This window comes from Psammomys obesus, unplaced genomic scaffold (genome assembly GCF_907164565.1).
Source record: "Psammomys obesus unplaced genomic scaffold, mPsaObe1.curated_primary_1811, whole genome shotgun sequence".
NCBI classification, from domain to species: domain Eukaryota; kingdom Metazoa; phylum Chordata; class Mammalia; order Rodentia; family Muridae; genus Psammomys; species Psammomys obesus.
In genome coordinates this window covers 2684768-2712144 of record NW_026591598.1, presented here as the reverse complement: position 1 = coordinate 2712144, position 27377 = coordinate 2684768, and the positions used below count along the sequence as shown (strand labels likewise).

General features: G+C 40.5%; 1 protein-coding gene across 5 annotated transcripts in view; it reads left to right on the top strand.

Annotated features, from left to right (window-relative positions):
* The window catches only part of Macf1 (microtubule actin crosslinking factor 1), a 327638-nt gene that overhangs the window by 142045 nt on the left and 158216 nt on the right, over positions 1 to 27377 (top strand). For all 5 annotated transcript variants that reach the window (XM_055610796.1, XM_055610794.1, XM_055610795.1 and 2 more), the window contains exons 6-15: positions 21121 to 21287; positions 22029 to 22141; positions 22238 to 22344; positions 22965 to 23084; positions 23235 to 23330; positions 23915 to 24042; positions 24122 to 24215; positions 24395 to 24549; positions 25126 to 25402; positions 26712 to 26840. In XM_055610796.1, the coding sequence (XP_055466771.1) occupies positions 21121 to 21287; positions 22029 to 22141; positions 22238 to 22344; positions 22965 to 23084; positions 23235 to 23330; positions 23915 to 24042; positions 24122 to 24215; positions 24395 to 24549; positions 25126 to 25402; positions 26712 to 26840 (1386 nt within the window). The remainder of the gene's footprint in view (positions 1 to 21120; positions 21288 to 22028; positions 22142 to 22237; positions 22345 to 22964; positions 23085 to 23234; positions 23331 to 23914; positions 24043 to 24121; positions 24216 to 24394; positions 24550 to 25125; positions 25403 to 26711; positions 26841 to 27377) is intronic.

Sequence of the window (27377 nt, the reverse complement as noted above, 5' to 3'; positions counted from 1 at the left end):
TGTCTCTTAGGCAGCTCTCTGGTTGCATGTTGATGATTGAGGGGAGCATCCTTCAGCAAATGTGAAAAGGCGCAGGGTTGAGGCTTGCATGGTATCCTAGTTGGAGAGATTGCTCCACCTTCTGGTTGAAGGCAGAGCAGCAGGTATCTCAGAATTCCCTAGATCCTGAGAAAATTCTGAGATCATAGGCATGTTTCTTGGAACTTTGGTTTAGAGCCAATGAGTAGGGTTTGGAATGTGTGGAATTAGTGTGTATTTTTTTTTTTTAAGAACTACAGGGTGTTTTGGTCAAGGCTGAGTGTAGAAATAGCTGGGAACCTGAGCAAAGTGAGTATACCCTTCAGAATAGGAACCAAAATTTTGTTGTGTCTTTACATAGGACTGCAGCTACCTCCTTGAGACCCTTAGGAACAGAGAGGATTTGGAGAGGTGTAGGGCCCTTTGCTGCTGTTCAGTTTTTGACATAAAGTGCCTCATTCTGAGCACCTAATACTATACTCCCAGGTATGAGGCAATACCTACTATGTCTTTGTTTAGCCTGACTGCAGCTATGTCTCCTTTAAAGGGGGGGAAACTTAGAGGCCAAAGAATAAAAACTGGGCCTCTCAGTCCAAGCTGTGGCAATAGAGGAGACAAGCATAATGACGTGCTTGCTTTCGTGAGACACCAAGGAAGCTGTCTTCTCCCCATGTTTACGGATGTTCCGGTGCTGCAGATGTGGCTGGTGGTAGGGTGTTTGACGTCAGGGTGATGGTGGGGCCATGTGCACTATGCCTAACACTACAAACACACTTGCTTTAATTTTGAATTTTTATTTTTTTTTTATGTTATATGGGTGTTTTGTCTACATAAATGTCTGTTCATGACTGGCCAGAAGAGGGTATTGAATTCACTGGAACCAGAGTTACAGATGGTTGTGAGCCACTGTGTGGGTGCTGGGAATCAAACCGAGAGCTATTCTACAAGAACACTCAGCACTCTCAACACTAAGCCATCTCTCCAGCTCCACAAACACAGCTTTTGTTATGAAAAATTCACGCATTTATGGAAGTAAAGAAAATGTAGTATAGCATATCCAACATTTAGTTTAAGAATTAACTCATAATAATCATAATTTCATTTATTGCATAATTTACTCTCAGTCCTCAGCTCAGACCTTGTATAATTTTATTTGTAAATATTTTGGTGTGAATCTCTGAAAGATCGGATCCTTTTGTTTAAGCAAGCTACAATAAGTTTGTGTATTAAATTATAATACTTCATAAAATTATTACATGTCTGATCGATCAATGTTATAATGTTCCCAGTGATCTCATTTTTTGAAAAGAAGTTTGGCTTGACTCAGAATCCAAAATAGGTATACATATATATTGTATCTAATCTGTCTTTTCCTTGTATAATTTGTTGAAGAATTCAGGACTTTTTATCTTATGAAGTTTATTAAGATGTTTTTAGCAGCCTTTGTGTGTCTTCCGTCAACCTTCCTGTGTTACCTGTAAACGGCTAGCCTGGATCTAAACCTGAGCCTCAATGACATCAGCTTTAGAACACTCTCATTCAGTCCCTTCTCTGCTCTTCTCCCCTACCCCCACCTTTCTCCCTCCCTACTGAGACAGGGTCTCTTTGTAACTTTGGCTGAACTCTCTGCAGACTAGTCTGGCCTTGATCTCACATAGACCTCCCTGCCTCTGTCTCCTGAGTACTAGGATTAAGGAGGTGTGCCACTGTGTCTGGCAGCTTGAAATGCTTGATCCTTACCAGAGTAATTTAATTATTCCCCTCTACAACACATGCATGTTATATGTTGTATATAATATACATAAATAAAAACATCGTTGTTATTACAGGTGTATGCCACAACACTAGGCTTCTTTCATTTAGCATGATTTTTACTTAGCTTCACCTGTGTTATAGCATATGTAAGCTTTTTACTACTATTTAGTATTTTGTTATAGGGCATACTGTAGATATTATATATTTTTTTTCTCTTCAGAAGTAGGTGGGCATGTGGGTCTGTGAGCCCCCTTCCACTTTGGGTTTGGGAGCATAATAAATACTGATGTGATTTAATTTTTTTCCATTTTTACTTTTGTGTGCGTGTATATGCATTCACACTCATATCACGGTGTGCATATGGAGGTCAGACCACAACTTTCAGGGATTGATTCACTCTTTCTGTCCTGTGGGTTCCAAGCACTAAACTCAGGTCATCTGGCTTGCCAGTATTCACCTTTAACCATCAAGTTGTCTTACTGTCTCAACATGAATATTTTTTGTAATAGTCTTTGTATAGTAATGCTTTCCTCTCTTTTTTAAAAAGAGCTTTATTGTCTTTTTAATGAAATATATTTTGATTGTATTGTTTTCCTTCCCCCAGCTTCTCCCAGATTCCCCTCACTTTCTTCTCCATGCAACTTCATGTTCTTTCTTTTTCAGTGGGGGAAAAAAAAATGAAAAAGACAAAACAAAACCTAACATACACACAACAAACATGGATTCCATTTTGTACTGGCCAACTACTCCTGAGAATGGAACCTGCTGTAGAGTGTGGTTGATGCCTATGCCCAGAAAATGAATTTTTTTTTCCCTCTCTAGTAGGCATATTTGCAAATAGCTTCCTAGTTAAGAGTGGGACTTGTATTCACTTCCCTTTCTCCATACTAGGGTTTTGTCTGGCTTGAACTTTGTGGATTCATTTTTCTTGTATGTATTCTTATTAGATGTTCTCATCAAGATTATAATACATACATACAAATTACAATATATTATTACTATGTGTAACTATATATAGCTATGTCCATAGCAATACACAAATAGAGTTGTGAGATATTAGATGAGCAAACTAGTCATTCCAGCCAGTCTTTGCAAACTTAGTGTTTCTAAAATACTTTTGACATATATTTTTAAAATAGGTGTTAAATGGTTGTAGTTCTTTTATTTTAACTTGCGTTTTTAGTTATAAAAATTCCAAGGACTCAGAAGCATATGTGATCCTTATGTGTAGAGTCATTTTACAGTGGGACAGATGTTAATATTTTGTTCTTTATGCTTCAGAGGCATTTTTCCTCTTCTTTTTCTGTAAAGAAACAAAACAGTTCAGATACAGTTCATTTTCTTGCTCCTTCTGCCCTGTGGTAAATGCTCTTCTGAAGTTGGCACTTATCATTCTTTATATGTTTCTGTGCATTTGCAGCAAATTTGGGATCATAACAATGTGCCCACTCTAGCCTTGTGTATGTAAGGCTCTTGCTCTACTTAGTACTTAGCCCTAAGTTTTGTGGGGTTTGTCAGTGATGGTGAAGGGTGGTACTCCTCACAGCTGTGCTGCACTTATGTTGCTCTAGTATATTACTTAATTCTATGAATAAAGTGCTCATTGTTGCGGGAACATCTGGGTGTATGTGACCTTGCCATTGAAGAAACGGGCTTGGGAATATTCACCTGGCCTGGAATTCTAAGTTGTATGTGGCAGTCAGAGGACAACTTTATGAAGTTTCTTCTTTCCTTTCACCTTTATGTGGGAGGGGTTCCAGAGAGTGAATGTAGGTGAGTAGCCATAGCCAGAACATCTACCTGCTAAGCTATCTCACCAATCCTCCCTTCCTTTTTTTTTTTTTTCTTTCTGGCCTATACCTTGTCCACAAATTGCTCTCAAAACTACTGTCTGATTCACAGTACATGTTAGGTAATATTATTATTTGACATATTGCATGTTTTCTTATTTGCACTTGATCCCTGCACTAGGAGTAAGCTTAGCAATGCCAAGGACTTGTTGCCTTCACTGTCTTTGTCATAAAATAAGCACTCAACAGATAGTTAAGTGGATGAGTTGTTTCATGAATTCAACCCTCTAAAAGCTGTGAAGGTAGGTTGACTAGACAAATGGACTATGTATGATGACTATTTTTTTTAATTAATCATTGTTCAAATGAGAAAAATAAAACAGCATGATCTGAAACATGTGGCCTCTTTGGGCCACATGTCTTTATAGCAATAACAGAATTCTTTCCTCTAGGTTTGGCTCAAGCCCATTTTGAGGTGTTGGGGACTTTTCATTTCTCTCCCCCACCTCCCTCCCAAAGCAGGTCTCTGTGGCCCAAGCTGTCCTTGAGCCTCCTGGCTGTGCCTTATCACCATGCCAGGTGATTCCTCCTCCTCCCCTTTGATGTGTGCATTTTATGTGTTTTGTGGTTTGTAGTACCTGGGGTATGACAAGGTGCTATTCCTGTTCAGAGAGTGACTGTGCTCTTTAACTCTGGTTATCTCTCAAGTAGAACTATGGGTAGTAAATGGTTAACTACAAAAGGCCAGGAAAAGACTTGACTAAGTAGATCCCAAAAGTTTGCTTTCCTAGAAGGCACAGCCATGTGTTCAAAGGCTATACTGGGAGACGGTCATGGAAAGGTTAGTCCTGTGGTCAGACTTAACTTAGTAAAATAGTGGAAGCAGCTCCCTCTAAGAGGAAATCTTGGACTTTATCTACTTTCCTTAGAATCCAGTCAAGAAAAATAATTGTACTGGTATCCCTGTGGGAGCCATAGATGGCCCCTAATGTTTAGATCCGGGCATAGATGGGGATCAGAGAGATTCACTATAGACCAGGCCCTGGGCCAAGTGCTTTACAGACATTATAGCATTAGCCTTGTCTTCAACCTCATTACATAGGTGATGGTGTCCATATCTTATAGGTAAGAAACCTGAATCACTTAGTAAATTAGTTAAGCCATTTAGCTTAGGTGGGAATTTGAACCTAACTCCATCCTACTCAAATTTCTGTTCCTCTCTTGACCAGTTTTTCTCTGTAGCAAAAGAAAACAATGCAGCTAACATATAGATATTTAAAAAAAGAATATGTTCACAGAAATAAATATGCTAAGTTCTATTAAAAAAAAAACCCACAGCAGTAATAGTTATATTATTAGGCAGCTGTCTCTCTTGGGTTGGTCTGTTTCAGGGATTTGCTAGCTTATATTTCCTTGGTGAAAGTCATATTTGTACCTTGCTGCATGAAGCTTAAGAGTTACCTTATTTCTGCTTTCTTTATTGAATTTGTGAAGGTTTGGTGGCTGCGTGAACAATTCAGTTGTAATATCATGATTTTCATTGGTGAAATGATTTGCTAAATCTGAGTTTCCTATGCTCTTATTTGCTGTGTTTTGTAATGTCCATGAGATGGCGCTGCAGCTTTGCTGTTGCTGTAGCAACAGGCTTAAGGGAGAAGCACCTGCTGTGTTGTAGGTTATGGGAAAGTCTCAGGAGAGTTACACAGGATCTGGGGCTTTCATGATTCTTGTAGCTTTCCTTCCAGGAAGTCTCATTTTAGGTCTTCAGAAAAGGTGGATAGAACTGTCCTTGTATAAGTTTCTAGTGCTTACATAGAGTTGGCATGGCAGGCAATTCCTTGCGCCAGGAGTTCAAAGCTAGCTGGGACAACATAGCAAACTCCCATGATGTTCATGTGCATACACACACATTCACTGGGGATGTAGCTCAGTGGTGGGGCAGTTGCCTCTAGCATGTACAGGCCCTCTACTTGATTCCTGGCACTGCAGGAGCAGAAAAGGAGAAGGTGCCACAACAGGGAAGAAACATACATACCCCTTTCTTCCGTTCCATTCAGAGAGCCGTTGGATTGTAGTGTGTCCTCATTTGTTAGACAAGGTGGAGGAATCCTGCTGATAGCATGGGGTGTGGTCTATGAGTCTCAAACAGAACTCAGACTCCATTCTGTTTCAGTTTGAGTGAAAGATCACCTGAGTCTAAGTCCTGCAGCTGCTCCCTCCCACATCGGCAGCAAGTGTGAGTTCTTTGTTGATCAGCTGCAATCTAGTTGCTAGTTTAGAACTGTGGGAATATCTTCTTGTTTTATGCAACTGAGAGCAGATTTCCACCCTCTAGTAATTAGAATGGAGATGAAAAGTCTCTCTTTGATTCTTTAGGTATTTCTGAGTCAAGGTCTCACTCGGTAGCTCAGGCTAGCTTCAGACTTGCTTTGAAACCCTTCCTCCTCAGCCTCCTACATGACCATTTTGCCTGGTTAAGATGAAGTCTAAATGGACTGTCTGATTTTTTTTTCTTCACTTATTTAAACTTGGACAATCAGCTTTCTTAAATCTGAGTTTCTTTACTTAAAAATTGGACCACACATGATTGCTGTGAGAATTAAACAGGATATACATACACTTATATGCATTTCTTGATATAATAGTTGGTACAAAGCAAGTGTTCAAGATATGATAGCTAACTGTGGTAAAAGCAGCATTGAACATTTATGTCAAATACTGTTGGCAGCGACCTGACTTTTATGTTGTATTGGCAAGTGATCACCTGTTCATCAGGCTTTAACATACTACACTCAAAACCAATTTCCATCTTTTTCAATCATATGTTACTGTCCATTAGAATTATTAGATGTTTTTGTTCCTTTCTTTGGAGGTGTCCATATATGCTACAGGAGGCTAGATTGTCCATGCCCCTGTTCCTCTTTTTAATGGAAGGAGTGGGCACTAGTCTCTCTTAGGTTAAAATTTGATTATGTATATCTTGCTTGCTATTTTCCTTTGAACATCTTGGAGCAGTGATTAAAACGTATTTCATTTCACAGCTTGGGAGCCATAATTGCAGCGTCTCCAGTCTTGTCTGCCTGGCCCTTCCCTTCTCCTTGCTGGTTGGTACCAGCTGAGCTGGTTTGCTTCCCCTCCTCTCTGATATTGTTCTCCTCCTCCCTCCTCCACGGTACCTCTCTTCTTTTCCCCTCCCTTTCCCATTTACTCTTACGTTCTCCCCTCCTCCCCCCTCCCCCTGGTTTCCAGCTCCTTTTTGCGTTCTGTTTGTGTTACTGAGGGCAGTGCTCCAATTACCTCATATTTGGAGAGAGGAAGCGGCAGCCAATCCGGTTTCTGTCTGCTTTTAGGTCAAGTGATTTCTGAACTGCAGTGAGATGCTTTGAAATTTGTCTTGTTGCAGCTCTGAGCCTGTAAGATGGCTGTCTGAATCGAGCGGCTGGAAGAGACAGAGAGAGGCGGGGAGGGAGGGAGAAAGGCTTGGAGGGATTGCCGGCATAGTGCATGGGGTTTTTTCGTTTTGTTTTTTGGGTTTTGGGTTTTTTGGAATGTGCATCGAGTCCGATGAAGCCAACATTGGAATTTCTCTGGCCTCCGAGGACTGATTTAACTGCGTTTTTCTCTGAGATTGGGAGAGGAAAGAAATGGGAAATTCATTGGGCTGTGTTAAGGAGCCGAAAGAGTCCATAGCTGTTCCTGAGAAGGCTCCCATATCTCCTAAGAAGAGGGTTCGGTTCAAAAGGAAGTGGAGAGGGAAGAAAACCCTTACCCCTGAATCGTCTCACAGGGAGGAAGCCTTGGAAGGCACTGGAGTCATTGAAGAGACTGAAATCCTAACGAAGTTAACAGGGAGTCTCCCAGAGGCGCACGGAGTGGGAGGGGCAGGGCACCCCTCATCAGACATTTTGCTGCCTGGAGACCCAGCTCCCAACTCAGGGGTGGGCGACCAAGGGATGATTGTGCAGGTAAAGGAGAGATTCCAAGCAGAGATCCAAACTGCTCACCTTTTGTTGGAGAATGAGTCATCAGTTGTTGGAGGGGCCTGGGAGTCCCTGGAAAAGGGTATGACAGTCATCGCTCACCTGCTTGATAACCCAGCAGAAAGGAATTGTGAGAAGTCTGTGAGCCAACTGGTGGAGTTTCCAAGGACAGCGTCCTGCAGCAGCAGGGCTGTGCTGCTGCCTTTGCAGGGAGAGACTACCGTGGAGCAGGGAGGCACTCTGCTCCGATTTCGGAGCAGCACTTTGCCTGGGACAGATTACCGCTCTAACACAGGAAATCAAGACCAAGTTTCAGAGGGCTGGAGTGTGGGGGAAAGAACCGAGTGTGTTCCAAGTGCCCCTCCCACACGTTCTTGGATTGCCAAGTGTTCTGCTGCTTCATCAGTATCAAAACAGTCAGCAGACCCTATTTGCACAGAACCTACCCACGTGGGTCGAGTATCCTGCAAGGGTCCCATAATGCCTGCATCTCAGAGTGATTTATCTGCCAGTGGCATCACTGTGAGCATTTTGCCATCCTCCTCTGGCTATGGCAGTGATGGGCTGCACCTCCACGGGATCCAACCTGAAGATACAGAGCCTGAAAAGACCTCCACACCCTTCTCAGAAGAGGATGGTACCCTGTCTTTGGAGGCAAGCCATACTGATTATCGATCGGGTCTAGCGGAAGTGGGTGGTATATTTGGGGTAATCAAACTATCTTTTGGATTCCTGCTTCTCTGGCATATTCAAGTGGAATGTGATAAGCAGTTAGGCTCTTACTCCTGCATGGAGGACTGTGAGTTAATGACTGCTAGGGCTTGGCAGGCAGCATCTATTTCCAGTCTGTCCCTTGATGCTTAAAACCTAGTCTTGTTGGCTCTGGGGAATTCCAGGTTTTGAGTATCCACGAAGCATATGCTGGAGCTATCTGGTAGGATTATCTTTCAAGGTGCAGTGCTGGATATTCCTCATACTCAGTCAGGGCTATTTGTTTACCTTGTTCCAGAGGTTGTGTTGTAGCACAAAGGGTGAAGGGAAACCTAGCTTAGTTCCTAAAATTAATATGGTGGAGTAGGGGATCTTAAGGGCTTGAGGAGCAAGGCAGTTGTCTTCAGGGTGCTTGCCCTTCTCTGGAGAGTGTTGTTCTTAGTAGAGCTGATGTAATTGCTGCCCTATGAGGATGCATCTAATGACAGCACTCACTGAGTGTTTGTATGGAAGGAAAGGGCTCTTCCACCTCAGCTTCTAATTCCAAGATTAAAGGAGATCAGGAGATGTGGTGAAGGGGGTGGGTAGTTGGGGAGAAGAAGGGGGAGGAGGAGAAGGTGAGGAGGAAAGAGTGGGGGAAGGTGAGTGGATGAGATCCTGGCAGTTTAGAAGCATAAAACTACAAAGTTTGTGATTGAATTTGTTTAGGGATTTGATATGTCTTGCTAGGCAACTGCAACTGCCATGAATATTTCTAGGATTCAAAAATTAGGTGTGAAATCAGAAATCTAGATTTCAGAAATCTGTGACCAAAGTAAGGTCATAGGAACATTCTCGGTAGCATCCCATGTAGTGCATAGATCATCCATTGCTGAACTTTTATTGGCCTCTGCTGAAATACAAATTGTAGAGATGCAAAGCTTCTTCTTTTTTTTTCTTGGCTAAGCTGTGGACAAATGATATTAACTACAAGGCTGCCCTGGTACCTGAAGGTAACCTACCCGATTGACACCAACAGAATGAGGCTAGGGATAAATTCAAATTTTAAGGTGATCTTTGTTTGAAATGTCTTCTTTGGTAATAAATCCCCTCTTGGATAGGCCATCTCAGTACATCTGTTACTACAACTTGGAGACCCCCCAGTAATGTACCAAAAAGTGTTGAAAAATACCTCTTGGGCTGGGGGTATAGCTCAGTTGTGGGACTCACAAAGCCCTAGTTTAGTCCTCGCTACCAAGTAAACTGCGCTTGGGGATACATGCCTGTCATCCCCTCATGCATGAGGTGGATACACAAGGTTATTCTCTACAACATAGTGAGTTATTAGTTAAAGGCTAGTCTGAGCTATGTGAGAGTCTGTCTTAAGGAGGGAAAACGTCAAAAAATAAAAACTGCCAAGGACTGGCAAGATGGCTTAGTGAGTAAAACTACTTGCTGCGTAATGATTAGAGTTTGATTAGGTAGAAAACTGACTCTACAAAGTTGTCTTCTCTGTGACATGTGTAGCCACACACAATAACAAGTAAACTTAAAAAACATAAGTAAATAAAGTCTGAGGCTTTGTATGCATTGTGTGGTAGGGAAGAAGGCAGGGAAGCTGCAGATGCCAGTACTGGGGTTTTATTGGGTAAGAGAAAAAATGTTAGAGACAACTTTTATTTATTTATTTATTTTTTAATGGGGTAGATGTTAATGGGTGAAGGAATGTCAACTGCTGGTTTATATTTAAAACCATTGCCATTAAAGTTGATACTGTGGAGTCACAATATTATACAAGATTCATAGAAAATGATCATAATCAATGTGAGACTTTTTTTTATTTTGTTTTTTTTGAGACAGGATTTCTCTGTGTAACCCTGGCTGTCTTAAGACTTGCTCTGTAGACCAGGCTGGCCTCCAACACACAGAGATCTACCTGCTTCTGTCCTTCAAGTGCTGGGATTCAAGGTGTGCACTACCATGCCCAAATTAAGTGTAAGGTTTTTCAGAAAGGATGAAGGAGAAACATTCTCGAACTCGTGGTGGAAATCAGTGTTAGATACTGAGCCATGCTGAAGTAGCAACGGTACCTCCGTGGGCTCTGGCTTCTGAGAGCTAAGGTTCTTTACAGTTCTGTGTGGAATCATTAAAGATTGGTAAGAGAATCTTTGGGGCAGTGAGTGATCTATACCTTGATATCAACAGTAGGATGATTCTTTGGCTGTTCAGTATGTGAGTCTCCATCTAGACATCTGACATGCTTCTGAATTGATGTCTTCATAATGCGGCTATGGACAGACACATTTCCTAAGAAATAGCATCTTAGGTTAAATATGAAATTTCTTCAGACTGAAAAGCCTCAGGGCATGAGACCTTCATAGTCTCTGTGTGACATGTGTCTTCATGGAGCTTGTCCCTTCCTTGCCAGCTCTTCACAGGCCTGCAGGACAGCAGCAGCGAGGAAGGGAGAGGGCAGCATGTTCTGACCCTGTCGGCATTTATAGATGTGGAGTGGGACTCCTGGGCAAGCATTTGCCTTGAGTATGAGCTTCCTCTGTGGAGAGCGGGATCATGAGGCTGGCCCAGTGAGAGGAACAACTGCGGCAAGGCTCAGCCCTCCTGGCTCGGTATTGTTTCCTTTTATTGTGTTTTGTTTTTAATGTGTTAGAGAGTTATACATCTCAGAGAGTTAGGTGAGTGACAGTGCCGTCTGACTTAGCATAACTTGTTCTGTCTCCTGCTAATTGGCTCAGGGCATGCTCATGGTGCTTTGGTGACACAGCCTTTCCCGGTTGTGTTTTCTGTGTCTCAGAAATGTTGGCTGATGTGTGTTCTTGCAAGGTGCATGTTTCAGATAATAGAAGGGAACTGTGGCCATAGGTACAGTTGAAACTTTCTTTGTTGGGAAATAGTTTATGTAGAAGCAGGGCGATAGAGGGCAGCCGACAAGCATGGTTTCCAGAGTGCTAAGTAGACTCAATGGAACAGGCTGATAGCAGTGTGCTTTGCTCTCAGCCAAATGCCTTTTTGACCCTTTCCATCTCTCGTGACTCTTTACTCCTTTCTGCCATCAATATCTAGAATATTTTGTTCATTTAAACAAGGAAAGTTGTTGCAAATTCCATCTTGGCTTCTACTACCAATCTCTTTCCCATACAATCAGTTGATCCCATTGTGTGAAGAAGTGAAGTTCATACCAGTGTCCTGCACACCTTAGAGTCCCTACAGTTTCAGGAGAGTAGTTATATAAGGCTGGGGGCCAGAATGATGAGAAAGAGGTCAGCTTACATACCGTTTTCTGGGCCTAATTAGCCTTTTCAGTTAATAGTTATCTTTTCCTCATTTCTCCTCTTTAATTATAGGGAGAGCTGTTTTACTCATGTTGGTTTTGTATTGTAAGAAAAAAAAAGTGAAGTTAAATGTGATATTACTGGGAGAATTTAGAAGATAGTTTTGATTAGGACTTTGTTTTTTTAGAAAAGGTTTTTTTTCTTATTAAATATGTACTTAGTTAAAAGCTGGACATAGTGGTTCATACCTGCCCATCACTTGGGAAATAAAGGCAGGGGCAGCTTCATGGCTCACAGCTACATCAGGAATTCTTCCCAGCCAGGGGCCAGCTATGTGAGACCCTGTCTCAAAAAAAAAAAAAAAAGGTAAATAAAAATTATTTAATTAAAACATTGCTATAGAATTATTACTTTAGGTCTAACAATAGTGCAACTATGCTTAAAAAGAAACATTTTAGAGACAGTTACTGAAATTTTATAAAGAAAATAATATTTGTGGGGTTTTAGATAAACAGATAGATAGGGGAGGAATGAAGTAAAGTAGGCAGTATAGATGAAACAAGATAGCGATAATAGTGATATTGGGTGCTGAGTACATAGGGGCTTTGACTGTTATCTCTTGGTATGTTTTTGAAATTTTACATTTCAAATGGTAGATCAAGGGAAATGAATTGTAACAATAGTGATAAAATCATTACTTAATGCATATACTTTAAAGGGGCTACAATCTGAGGTGTGTGAAGTGTACAGCTGACATGGTTATGGATGGAACAGATTGGCTGGATTTGAATCCTAGCTCTGCAGCTTACAGAATATCTTACAGTATAGCTTGTAAATTTGTGTATTTTGGATAATAATAGCATGCACTTGGTAGGAAGAGTTAAATGAATTGAAAGTGAAGTACAATACATGTAAGCAATTAATATAATTTAAAGAATCTTACAAATAACATGAAAAGGACAGTTCTTTTGTAGAAAAATAGAGATACAAGCAGTTCACACACACATATGTGTGCACGAATCCTACAGATGCCTCATACACATGGGAAGATGCTCACTGCTGATGAGAACAAGATACCATTTTATACTATTCAAGGCAGAAAAACTTTGAAAATGCCTACTGCAGGAAGATATGGCCTCTGGGGACAAATATAAATTGGTACTGTAATTTGGGATAAATGCCCACACCCTATGACCTTGCCCTTTTATTCTGCTTACCTTCCCCTACAAGATTCTGAATTAGAACTCTGATAGGCCTTCTCCTGCCTTCTTATGTTGGTATAAATACCTTCTCTCTACTTCCCAGATACACAGCTGCTACTAGATTCCCTCTGGCTGGACATCTGTAGTCAGTTATGCACTGATACTCACATAACTCTTGAATGAAAGTTTTCAAGGTGTGATGCCTTCTGTCTAGCAGTTTGAGGTCAGCTCAAAATTTCAGGGCACCATAATCAAATACCTATTTGCTCAGAGCATCTGGTCATTTCATTTCTTGAAGGCTATACAGATTTAAAAGTGCAGCGCTTCAGCCTAGCATTCCAGTGCCTCCATAATCTAATTTCTGTTCAATCTTTTCTCCTTTCTTTTTTTCCTTCAACTTCTCCATCAATCCCTTATTTACCTCCACCACTACGGTGTGTGTCAGGGTCTCACTACATAGCCTCGGTTGGCCTCAGAAGGCAATTCTTTCTCAGTGTCCAGTTTAGAATTTTTTTCTTTCTGTTTTTCAGTTCTGTAACATCCTTTAAGGATGAATCTAAATTATGCTCTTTGAGAAATTTTCTTGATCACTGCAGAGCAAAGTAAATTTCCAACCTTCTGAAACTCTTTGGTGTGTTATTATGATTATTATTTATTGGTCATCGAGTTACATATAACTTTCATGCAACTGTTAGATAAAACAAAAGATGAGCTTTTAAGCTCCAGATACTAGTTCAGTAAACAGAAATTATTATTGTGTTTTAGTTTTTATAGTTTTGTTATCAGCCTCTCAATGAAGGGATAGCCAGGTCATAACAACAACAACAAAAACAACCAAACAAAAATAACTGAATTAATCTACATCACCATGTACTAGTTCAATTTGTACTAATTTGGGAAGAGATCAGGTAACATAATCACTTAAAAGGAGAGATAAAAATACCAAGAGGGTTTAGTAATTCTCCTTGGGAATATAACTTGAAGTGTTGAATGTAATTATATGTAAACTTTAATGTTAAAAATGTTTTTTAAAGGGACAGAGAGATGCCTTAGGAATAAAGCCCTTCTGGGTTCCAACTATAGAACCTACATGGGGAAGCAGAAAACCAGTTCCTCCAAGCTGTCCTTTGACCTCCACATGTACGTTGTAGAACAAGCACAGGTGTCCCCAACACACATACACACACACAAACACATACACCACACTGTAGACAGTTAGGCAGGCAGGCAGACAGATAGATATTGAACTGTTTTTAAGAGGTTAGATGGTTGACTTGGTGAGTAAAGTACTTCTTGTGAAAGCATGGGGACCAGAGTTCAAATCCCTAGCACCACATAAAAAGTCAGGGATAGTAGCTATTCTAGCTTAATCGGTGAGTGCCACATTCAATGAGAGACCCTATCTCAAAAAACAAGATGAACAATGATCGAGGAAGAAGACACCTAGCATTGACATCTGACCTTTGCCCATGTGGTGACACACACAGACACACATGCACACAAACGAATGCATGTGCACACAAGCTTGAGTGAATTTTTAATGCCTGGTGGATAGCCTAGTAAAATGGTCTTGCTAACACGAGGACTGGAGTTTGATCCCCAGAACCCACCTATGCAGCCAGTGTTTTGCTACTTTGTGGGTTCCTTTCCCTCGTCCACCCTTCTCTATTCCTCTACTTCTTCCCATTCAACCCCTAACATTAGATAGGAGAGAAAAGAATAGAGAGGAAAGGGGGCAATGTTATACTTCCTGCTGATTAGGGGCATCAAGTTCCTTGGGACAAGTTTGATCTTCACTGTCAGGACATCTAATTTCTTCTCATGTATTTGCACATAACTAATTGACAAACTGCAACCAATAGCAACCAGAAGCATCCAGCTACCAACCAGCTAACAGCAACACCACCTCTCAAGGCCCTAGCATTTCTTTATCTTCTGAAAACTTCCCAGAATTCCAAACAAAACACACTTACAGAAACTATCTGCAGCTGGCAAAACCAATTCTCTGCTAGAGCACGAGGCAAATCATAGTCAGCTGCTGCAAAGCAGCTCTTCCCCCCCCCCCCCCCCGGGATTAAAATGAAAACATTCTTATATTACTGGGGGGGGGGGTTGTGTGTTTGTTTTTAAGAAATCAAATCTACAAACTCTAACTACACACATATGAAAAGCCAGCACAGTAACTTGTAATCACAGTTCTGGGGAAGTGGAGATCAGCCAGTTCTTTTCCTTATACTCTATGGGTACTGAGAGAATTTAACCCAGGTTGTCAGGCTTGATGGCAGGTGTCCTTTGCCCACTGAACCATTTTGCCAGCCCCACATTAATGCTTTTTAAATTATTTATGTTAGTTATAAAGTATCCATAGTCTAGTGGTAACTACTCCAGTGTTACACAACTAGATTCCCGTGGGTTGGAATCAAATTTCTGGAGACCCAAGGTGTGGCTGAATTACAAAAGTCATCAAAAGAGGGTTGGAGAGATGACTCGGTGGTTAAGAGCACTTACTGCTCTTCTGAAGATGATGAGTTAATTCCCAGCACCAACATGACAGTTTACAACTGTCTAATGCTGTTCTTCTGGTGTGCAGATGTACATGCAGATAAAGTAGCCATATAAATGAGTGAAGGAATGAAGGAATCTTAAAGAGATATAGTTGATATTTCTAAAAAATTGTTCATCTAGTAGCTTTACTAATAAAAAGGTATTGATAGTAAAGTTGACATTTGAATAGCGTTTTTAATATAATCATAAAAATGCTAAATCAATTACACACACAGTTTAATGCCATTATGTCTTTTTATTTTTATTGTGGAGGGGGTATGGATGTATGTAGGAATGTGTGTGCGTGCGCACACACAAGTATGTACATATATCTGAGATCCAGAGGTTTACAACATGGAGCATCTTCCTCAGCTTTGTTTTTCAGTTTCTTACTGAACCTACAGCTTACTAATTGCCTAGTCTAGATGGCCAGTGAACTCCAAGGCTCTACCTATCTCACTTCCACGGCAGACTACTGCACCTGGCTTTTCCATGGATACTGGGGATGTTTGTATGTCGTTAAGCTTTATAACAGCCTCAGGTCATTGTCTATTATATATGTGGGTGTGGGTAGCATTCATTTCTCTACCCCTGTTTTATTCTACTCATGTCATCATTTGGAGAATTAGTTGGGATAGCCTTAATTTATTGAGATATGGTGTGTCTTAGCTATATTCTTAGAGGACAAACGCTTCATTTTGAGCTTTTTTTCTTTTTTTCACTGGCTTCTACCTACTAAAACATCACAGGGGTCTCTGAGCAGACTGTTAGCATTTCTGGTTGGGCTTACTTGCTTGCCTCTGTCTCAACATTGCTTTCTCTCTAAATTGTTTCCCTGACTGAACTGCTTAAACTCAAGGCCTGAAACTATGCTTTTATTTTGAGCTTCTAAAACTTAGTGTTTTCTTGGGAACTGATAACAGAATGAATAGATAACATGTGACTTCTTTTCTTCTCTATGCTGCCTGGCATAGGGTTAGGATGTTTGGTAAATGGTTATGGGATTATTAGGAAACATTATGCTTGTGAGAATGCCTCAGCGAAGGAATTACCTGAGTCTTGGGTAGTATATGATAGGAGGAGATTGGAGTAGACATGTATAGTCTCCGGCTTGGTAGTGACATTATCCTCTTACCACTCAGAGGAGGAAACTCCCTGGAGTAGAAGCTGGATCTCTGCATCTGAGCTTTAAGGGAAATGCTTTTGCAGATCCTAGTGGATGGTGCACATGCCACTAGAGCATCACAAGAAGAGAGGGACAAAAGCCAAATTTGATTGCTGAGCTGCTTGTGATGATAACTGTATTTTTCACAACTAGTTTACAGTCTAGAAAGGGTAGTAATCCAAGCAAGCATGGTATTTTTTTTCTTTCCCTTGAGAGACCCAAACATTTCCTTGTCTCATTAAGGCAGTGTTGAAAATCTGAAGTAAAGCTCAAGTAGTTAAGAGGACTGGCCAACCTTTAGGGGACCTAAGTTCCAGGGATTCCAATGCCTTCTTCAGGCACTGCATGCATATGGTACATGCAGGCAAAACTCATGTACGTATAATAAATAATTTTTAAAGTAGGTTTAATACAATGTACTGATAGACATTGTGACTGTGATTGGCAGGTTGGAGATGTCATTAGAGAGACAGATGTGGTTCTATTGATTAAATAATTAGAATTTAATTTTTGGTAAAGAAATCAAATGCTCAGAGTTCATTTTGCTAATTCTTTCCTTTTTTTATTTTACCAAATTATTTTCTGATTCCTCTTACTATGTACATGAAGCAACTGCAATGAAAGTGATGGGTATAGGTCAGTGCCTAGTGGTTATATCTATTAAAACAAACATGTAGAAATATTGTTAAGGAGAATAGAGTTGACTCCAGCGAGTGACTGTTTATACTGAGCCCAGAGGATGGTGGCTTTTGGGAACTGTACTATTTATTAAGCCCTCATTTCACAGTTTCATAGCTTTCTCCATCAAACCAGTATACTTGGAATTGACCGAATTTTATGCCATAGTTTCACACCACTTATGTTTGTATGAAATTGATGGATCTGAATTAACTTACAAAATGAGTTTAAACTGCCAAAATGTTGAGTATCTGCAGTAACCATTTTAGCTTTATGGTATGGAAAACAAAAATCTGAAAGTTGTCTGGTGAACATAGAGTCAGAGCAGAGAAGTGGTGAGTGCTGGAAATATTTGTAGAAATATCTTATCACCAGGCACTATCAAAGTCCAATAATCTGAACTTCCTTTATGAGGATATAGCTGTCAGGGCAGAACTCTGTACCCCGGAGCTTGCTAGTTAGACTTCCATTTCATTTCACCTTGACATACAAATGCCTTCTTGGGTTCTCTTTTCTAGACTCCAAGCAAAACTCCATACTTTTCTGTTCTTGAACTTTGCCTTAAGACATCTTGGCAGCATTAGTATTCTTCAGGGCTTCTTGGCTTGCTTATTTATTTATTTATTTATTTATTTATTTATCTATCTATCTATTTATTTATTTATTGTTTTTTGTTTGTTTGTTTGTTGCTTTTTTCTAATCCTTAATAAAGTATTACAGTTTCTGGCCCTGATTTTCCTGATTTTAAAATATAGAAGCACACTGACTCACAACAGGGTTATATCCCAATTTGATTTATGTATTTAATTTGAAATTGTGTTAACATTGTAATTGAAAAATGTATTTTAGCTGGACATGGTGGCACACACTTTTAATCCCAGCACTCAGGAGGCAGAGGCAGGCAGATCTCTGAGTTTGAGGCCAGCCTGGTCTCCAGAGTAAGTTCTAGGACAGCCAAAGCTACACAGAGAAACCCTGTTTCAAGAAACAAAAACAAAACAAAACAAAACAAAAAGTCAAAGATAAAGGGAACAATAATATGAGAAATAGGGTGTTTAATATATGTAACCTACCAAGCATCATGGTTTAACCTGGACCACCTTAAACTGCACAGAACACTTATGTTAGCCTACAACTGAGCAAAGTTATCTAACATAATACAAAGCCTCTCATAATGATGAACTATTTAGCACCTGGTGTATTGACTGCTGTTCTACTGAGCTTCTGGAGCAGTAGTTGACTCTGCTGCTTTGAGGCAGTGCTCGTGATAGAGCAAAGAGTTGGACGTCCTATTGATATGTCCGTGCCTCTATTGTCCGAATTACTCAGGCCTAAAATTATTCTTGGAAAATGGGTTTACTATTTATTTGTTTATTTTTGAGACAGGGTTACATTCTAGCTTGCAGCTAGCTAGCTTGCAACTCTGTGTAGTTCATGCTGACCTTGAATTTGTGGCAAGCCTCCAGCTTCTGTGTCTCAAATGCTGACATTCTAGGTGTGTACCACAGAATTGGCAAGAGTAGTCTTGGCAAGAGTAGAATGCTGTTCTGTTGTTACAAAGCATATGTTTTCTAGATACTACCTATGCCACCTTATTTTGTTTGTTTAAATACTCCAAGAAGTTACTGTCCTTTGTTAAATAGGGGAAGAAAATGTAGTAACAAGCATAAACTGTGGCCTGGTAAAGCTGCTCCCCCCTCAGGGGGAGGTGATCAAAGAACAGGCCAATCAGTTCATGTCAGAGGCAGTCCCTCTTCCCATTACTATGTAACCCACTTAGACACTAAACTGCCATGGGCTACATCTGTGCAGGGGTTTTAGGTTATCTCCATGCATGGCACTTGGTTGGAGTATGAGTCTCTGGAAAGACCCCTGTGTTCAAATTTTCTGGTTCTGTTGCTCTCCTTGTGGAGTTCCTGTCCTCTCCAGATCTTACTATTTCCCACTTCTTTCATAAGATTCCATGCACTCTGCCCAACAGTTGGCCGTAAGTCTCAGCATATGCTTTGATAGTCTGTAGGGCAGAGTGGTCACAATCCTCTTAAATGTCTCTTTTCATGAGTAGTCTGAGAACAAACTCTTATACTTTTTCTTGTTAAGATTATTTTATTGTTTTCAGTATAAAAGTAAAGTGTGCTCATTATCTTTCTTTGGGAGGCACTGTGGGTACAATTAGTACTGTGTAGTTCATGCTTTGACTTTATATGCTGCCCTGAATTTGCTTTTTACTGGATTCTTGGTAGACTTTACTTTCATATGATTTCCTTTTATTTATTTTAAGCTGAATAATTATTAAAAAGTCCCCACTGTTTGGTCAGCACATGAGGCAAGTGTGTGCAGTATTCAAGAGAACCTCAGAGGTTAATTCTTCCCAGCATCCGAGCTGCTACCTGATGCATCCAGTGGCCAGGAGCTCGCCCTCATTTCCAGATAGTTGAGGTGGTAACATAGAGTGCCCATCCCCTCAAGAAACCTACAGCCTTAAGAATAAGGTTAAGTATATGAGCTAATAGTTGGTAATACAAAATAGCATCCTGTTAAATGATAATAAAGGCTGCCAGGGCATTGGGAATTAAACAAGAACTGAATGAAGACTATCTTTCAGTGAAGAGAGAAATGAAACCTTTTTATCATAACCCCAAGCTTGGGATAGATTAGTATGTAATCTTGTCATCTTTCACAGCACCCCTGAAAAGAGAGAAGTTATCATTCCCATTTTACAGATGTGATAGCTGACCTTGAAGTTAAGCAGAATGGAATTCAAACTTGGGTCTATGTGGAATTATATGCACACTTATATTCTGCATTACCATCTCTCCAAAATAGATCTTGTGTTTTACTTTGAGATGTCTTCAAATATCATTTTTTTTCTTACAATAAAATTTTGTACAGGGCTGAAGAGATGGTTCAGTATACTCACTGCTCTTCCAGAGGACCCAAGTTCAATTCCCAGCACCCACAGTAGGCAGCTCATGACCACCTGTAATTCCAGCTTCAGGTGAATCTGTCACCCCTCGCATCTGTGGGCCCCTGTACTCATGTTCATAAACCTGCACAGAGACAGATACATATAAGCCAGGTGGCAGGAGCACATGCCTTTAATGCCAGCACTAGGGAGGCAGAGAAGGCAGACCTCTGAATTTGAGGTTGGTCTACAAAATGAGTACCAGGACAGCCAGAGCTACACAGAGAAACCCTGTCTCAGCCTCCTGCAACCCCCAAATCTAAAAGGTACATGCTAAGAAAACTGAAGATAGGAAAATCACACGTAAAGCTACCATTTGGAGATAAGTGTGATTACCAGTTTGTTGTGTGTCTCAATGTTTGGGTTTCTATAGAAATTGTGCATATCTGTATCACATACATGTATGTGCACATGTTTGCATGGCTACATACTTAAAGGATATTTTTTAACCTTTATATAAAATCAGGATAGCTATGTATATTATGTTGTTTCTATTTGTATCTTTTTTATAAAATGTAGTGACTATTTTCCAATGTGTACCTTTTTAAATGCAACAAAGACTCTGTTCTGTGTGTGTGCTATAATTTGTAACCAGTAATTTCTCATTAGAATTTAATATAACTTTTTACTGTCTTATGCTTATTTTTGCTCAATAAACATTTTTATATAAACTACTTTTTACATATTCTTGATCATTTCCCAACAACTTTTAAGTATCTTTTAAGACTTGATTCAAAACTGACATCCAACACAGCTGTGCTGTTTGTATCCTCCACAGTATGCTCTCACATGATAATGTCCACTAGTGAATATGCTCTCATTTCTGATCATTATCGTTACAGAACAACTAACCTTTTCTGGTTTGATGGTTTTCATTTCTGTTTCTCTGACTACCAGAGAAGTGGAATCTTTGGAGTTGTCATCAACAGCGCTGCCAGACAGCCTTGCATCTCTCTTCCTTCCCAAGTCATAATACATAGAGAAGAGAAAGACAAAAGGCTTTGTCTTGTCTGAATGTCATTCCATGTCCTGTCTGTTTACAGATCTCTGACATTTACATTAGTGGAGAATCAGGGGATATGTCAGCCAAGGAGAAACTACTCTTATGGACTCAGAAAGTAACAGCTGGTTACACAGGAATCAAATGCACCAACTTTTCTTCCTGCTGGAGTGATGGGAAAATGTTCAATGCACTGATTCACCGATACAGGTATGGGCAGTGGAATCTCAGTGCTCCTAGAATTCTCATCTCACTTGTAATTAATTGTCAATCCATCTTCACCTTCCACCAAGAATTAGACTCTGAGTCATTGATTTGTTTGAAAAGCAGTCTTATTGAATCCACTGTTTGAGGCACTGGCCTAAGGAGTGAAGCCAGTCAGAGTTCCTGCTTTTGGGGAGCTGACTTTCCACTGAGGAGAATAGGCAGTAAGCAGAAAAATAACTGCATGCAGTTGTATAGTGGCAGGTACTGTGAAAGGACACAATTACAGGGTTGTGGTAATTTGGACAAAGGTGGCCAGAAACAGCCTCTTAGATGAGGATGTTAGGCTCTGAGGTCAGAGCCTCCTAAGTAGGAGGAAGAATTAGTGCACAGAGCCTGAGGAGGGACTGGGTCAAAGTGAGGAGCAGTAGGTAACTTGGTATGATATGAGGACGGAAGACAGGAATTTTAACCACAAAAGCAAAAATAATTTGAGCTCTGAACAGTCATACATATGCCTCAATTTTCAGTTTATACCAGTTCATTGATTTGTGTAAGCTTGGAATTAAGTAGCAGTAGCCTCCTTCTGTGCAATTAAAAATGGAATCAGGGTCAGTATCCTTCTGTCTCCTACTTTCTCTCTAATTCACTTGGTGTTTTCCGTTCTAGAAACTGTTAAGAACTTCTTGTGTGAACTCAAATGCTCTGTAGATGGTAGTTTTCATGTCTCTTGCTGGACTTTTGCAGACCCGATCTGGTAGATATGGAGAGAGTGCAAATCCAGAGTAACCGGGAAAATCTTGAACAGGCTTTTGAGGTAGCTGAGAGACTCGGGGTTACCAGGTTGCTGGATGCAGAAGGTGAGAGTCACTAGACCTTAGGTACATTGGCATGTTTTCATCATTCCTTCTGGCAGGCTTCCCTGTTCTGACCAAAACTCCTTATCTTTCTCTCAGATGTGGATGTGCCATCTCCAGATGAAAAGTCTGTAATCACTTACGTGTCTTCAATTTATGATGCCTTCCCCAAAGTCCCTGAGGGAGGAGAAGGGATCAGTGCTACGGTAAAAGAACATTTTTCTAAAAATACCGATTCATAGAGGTAGAATGCCTCCATTAGATAGTGTTTCTTAATTTCTTATGCATAGAGGACTTTCACAAAGACCACCTGAGTCTAATTATCTCTGTCATAATGGACACTGTTCCTGAGAATGAACCTTGATGTTGCTAATTTTGTGCCACTTGTCGTAGACTATTTGAGTTATATGCCAGGAAAAAAAAATGTTCTTTTCCTCCCCAGCTGTAATTCAAAATGAAGCAGTGTCTTTTGGCTACCGATAGATGGTTGCTTAGGCACCATGGCTATGTGCTCTAGGCTAGCCTGCTGCCTCAGCCTCCCCAGTACTGTAATTACAATGTGAAGAATACCATGCCTGGCAAATATCATGGTTCTTAATTGTAGTCATTTGGTTTATAGTCTTTCTACCATTCAGGATATTGAGTATCAGTCTGGGATTCCTTGAGGAGCTTTGAGACTGAGACTTTGAGCATTACGTTGGGTGCTGTCTGGGTGTTTAGAAGATGGTTTTGTATGGCATGGGGTGACCTGAGCCACTGTATCCTGTGCTGTTGCTGCTGCTGGACAATGCAAATCAGGTCTGTGCTGTTTACCTCCTGACTATAGGAAGTGGACTCCAGGTGGCAAGAATACCAAAGCCGAGTAGACTCACTCATTCCCTGGATCAGACAGCATACAATCTTGATGTCAGATAAATCTTTCCCTCAGAACCCCGTTGAACTAAAGGTAAAAGCGTGGACTTACGCTGCTTTTTATAAATTCTCTCTGGGATTAAACCTCAGAGCTTGATGCTGCTGGCTCTAATGAGGTGGTATGAAAAATTGGTCCCTGTTGCTTTAGTATATTAATTCATTCATCAAATATTAATCCTTGTAGGCACTTTATAACCAATATATACACTTCAAAGAAACAGAAATTCTGGCCAAGGAAAGAGAAAAAGGAAGAATCAAAGAGTTATATAAATTGTTAGAGGTAAGGAAGCATTTCTTTGGCTAAGACTGGGGTTTGCTGGTTTGTCCTATTGTTGCTTCCGAGTAGATTCCACATGTTGTCCTTTTATCCTGCAATAGCAGTAGTACCCTTGGTGGTAAAGGAACAGTACCAACAATCTGTAATTATTAAAGGAGATACTGGAAAATAGCATCTCTATTCAGAAATCTTTTTTCCTTGCTTTTAAGAGGGAAACTAAATCTTACCTTCGGGTGGCAAGGAAGACTTCTATTTGTATTTTGTTTACTATGGGATTTGAAGCTGTAGAGTTGTGTGTGTTTAACCTAGCCAGAATCAGGTTCATTTAGAAGACAGATTTCTAGAGATGATAGAGAGATGGAAAGATTTAGAGCAAGTGCTCTCTGCACATCAGAGCTTAGATACAAAAGTTTTGGTTCTTAAGTTGTTAGATATTTTATTCTTTTCCTATATTAGATAGTGGGGGAAACTGTTGATTGACTAGAACCCCCCCAAAAAAAGAAGAAGAAGAAGCAAAGTACAAGTAGTAGATGTAAACAGGCCAGAGAGCAAGACAATGGTTTGGGATTGACCAGTATCTCTTTCAGGTGTGGATTGAATTTGGCAGAATTAAGCTGCCTCAAGGTTATCACCCTAATCACGTAGAAGAAGAATGGGGGAAACTCATCATTGAAATGCTAGAGCGAGAGAAATCCCTACGGCCAGCTGTGGAAAGGTGGGTCCAGAAGATAGTATGACATTCCTTGGGAGCTACTTCGAGTCTTGTACTTCATTATGGTTTTTATCGGTTTTAGACTGGAATTGCTGCTGCAGATTGCAAACAAAATACAGAATGGTGCTTTGAGCTGTGAAGAAAAGCTGACACTAGCTAAGAACACGCTGCAGGCTGTGAGTGTTTGTTTTGTCCTACATCTTATGCCCATGCCCTCCACTCTTCACCCAGCTGCTCCAACAGTCAAATGAGCAGCTGACAGTTCCAGCTGTGTTACCCTCTTTTTCTTGGTTTTCTCCAGCCTAGTGGGCGAGAGCAATGGCGTTTTCTTACCTGTATTCTCTTTCTGTGGCAGGATGCTGCACACTTGGAATCAGGACAGCCAGTCCAGTGTGAGTCAGATGTCATCATATACATTCAAGAGTGTGAAAGTCTCATCAGGCAGCTGCAGGTGGATCTCCAGATCCTCCGGGATGAAAATTACTACCAGCTAGAAGAGCTGGCCTTTAGGTGAGGAGGAATGGGGCCCAGAGGGAGGACTTGCTTTCGGGGAGCTAGTGTATCAAGACTGAAACAAGAACCAGGCACTGAATCTTCAACTTGAGTCTCAGACTTCTGTAGCTCTAGGGATACTTAAGCAGGAGATTTTCCACGGTGAGTTTCCACTTTTCACACCCCTCCCTTAAGTGCCTATAGTATATTTCCTGATCACCGGGCCACTTACTGTGCTCCTTTCTATTTTAGAATGACCTGCAAAGGTATGCCAGCACATTTGGCTTTGAAACACTGGTGGTCTAGTGAACTCATTTATGATATAGAGTGTCTAAAGTCACATGGCAACCCAGCATTTATTCTTATGACCTTCAGGAGTCACATAAATACTACATTACATCCTTCCAATTAACACTTGGCATTTGCCTTGAAAACTCCAAACTAGATGATGTAAAAATACCACTTTGCACTCCTGTAACACTTTTTCAAAACACTTTTCCTGATTTGGTCTCATTTTTATTTTTACCATGTGCTTGTTAAACAGATAATGAAGATTTTATTTTAAGCATATAAAACATGTCTCTTCTTCCTCAGGGTCATGCGTCTGCAGGATGAGCTGGTCACCCTGCGCTTAGAGTGTACAAATCTATACCGGAAAGGCCATTTCACTTCACTTGAATTGGCTCCACCCTCCACTTTAACCACTACTCATTTGAAAGCAGAACCCCTGAACAAGACAACTCATTCTTCCTCTACTTCCTGGTTTCGAAAACCTATGACCCGCACTGAACTTGTATCTATCTCTTCCTCTGAAGATGAAGGCAATCTCCGATTTGTTTATGAATTACTTTCTTGGGTAGAAGAGATGCAGGTGGGTATATATCCAGAAAGTCTTCTTAAGAAGACCAGATTGCTTTGTGTTCCTGGTAGAGAAAACCTTAATTACTGATCCTGTCTGTATCTAAGATTCCTTCTTTTTAAATGTCCCTTTGCCTCTCCACTATTTAGCCCATGCTGGCCCGGAAGTCCAGCATGGCCAGTATGGCCTAGACAATCCTTGAACTCATTATCTTCCTGTCCCAGCCTCCTGAATGGCACTACAGGCATATGCCACCATTCCTGATTCCTTTCTCCTTATATTCTAAATGGACAGGGTCATTGTAGATTTTCATAATCCCATACTGCATAGCACAGGTTTTTCTGACTTGAAGCCCTTTGGGAATCTATTACCTTCTGCTAACTGGGCCCTAAGTGATAGCTTGTGAGACATTTTTAGTATCTATTTATCTGAGCTATCTTTTTTGATGTTTCCTTGTTGGAAGAAGAGTTTATTCTTCAGTTTTTGTAGCTTTAATCATATATCTTAAGTTTAAACAAAACTGATATATTTATTCTACAAAGTCCAGTGGCATGACTTAATTATATTCTAGGTTAAATACTCAAATTTAACATTGTTCTAATCCATGCAATGCCTGTGAGCCCATGACTTGGGAGGCTGAAGCAGGAGATTATAAATTACAGGCATGCCTGGACTATGTACTAGAACACCCATTTCAAAGGGGGAAAAAAACAGGGTAGGGGACAAAGACAGGAGAAAGAAATTGTCTATTGATTAGTACTGATCTGCCGCCCTCCCTTGTCTACTCTGCGAAATTAAGAGACTCATAGTGATTTGTTGTTGTTTTATTTAAGACAAGATCTCACTATGTAGACCAGGCTGGCCTGATACTCAGAGATCTGCCTACCCTTGCCTACTGAATGCTGGATTAAAGACATGTACCATCATGTCTTGTGACTCTATAGAGGGGAATGTTTGAATATTCAGCCTGTTAAGACTCCTTTCTGACTGATATACTCAGGACTGTTTTCTCATATGCCACCACTGCTGTGGGTAGTGGGGCTTCCTCTCTTGTTCTCAAGGGTTGGCTTTGGTGAATTTTCCTGTAAGAAGCCATGGAATGACAAAGACTGTTCAGATGCCCAGTTCTTATCCCTAGCCACTTTGTTTTTTAAGTCAAGGTCTTATGTAGTTCAGGCTGGCCTGGAAATTCTGAGCCTCCGTCTCTATGAGATTACTAGCATGTGCCATGCTGTTACCCCTCATCATCTCATCCAGATGTTGACTCTTACCACTTTGTTTTCCTCTGTAAATTATAACACATCTGTGCTTTCTTTTTCAGATGAAACTGGAACGAGCAGAATGGGGAAATGATCTGCCTAGTGTGGAGTTGCAGCTGGAAACACAGCAGCACATCCACACCAGTGTGGAAGAGCTGGGCTCAAGTGTCAAAGAGGCTAGGTTGTACGAGGTATATAGCATTCAGAATCTAATTATGAGAGTTCTGGTGAGGAGTGTTCTGGGAGGTGTGTTCAACACTGCTATTTTTAAGAAGGAAAAGGCTCTGAAAAATAGAGTATAATGAATAACACTTTATAACAAATTCCCAGGTTATACAAAGTGTCTCTATTAACCTTTGAACTAACTGTGAGAAAAGTATTTATTTTCATTTTTTAAAAGATTTTAAAATTTCTACTTCTTTATCTACTCTATCTATCTATCTATCTATCTATCTATCTATCTATCTATCTATCTATCTAGTATGTGAGTGCTCTATCTGTAGGTATACCTGCATGCCACAAAAGGGAATCAAATCCCTGTGAAGATGGTTGTGGGCCACCATGTAGTTGCTGGGATTTGAACTCAGGACCCCTGGAGGAGACAGTGCTCTTAACCTCTGAGCCATCTCTCCAGCCTCCGAGAAAAGTATTTAAATTAACTGATATCTTTATACTGAAAAAACAAAACATGATCTTCGGGGCTAGAGAGATAGTTCAGTGGTTACGAG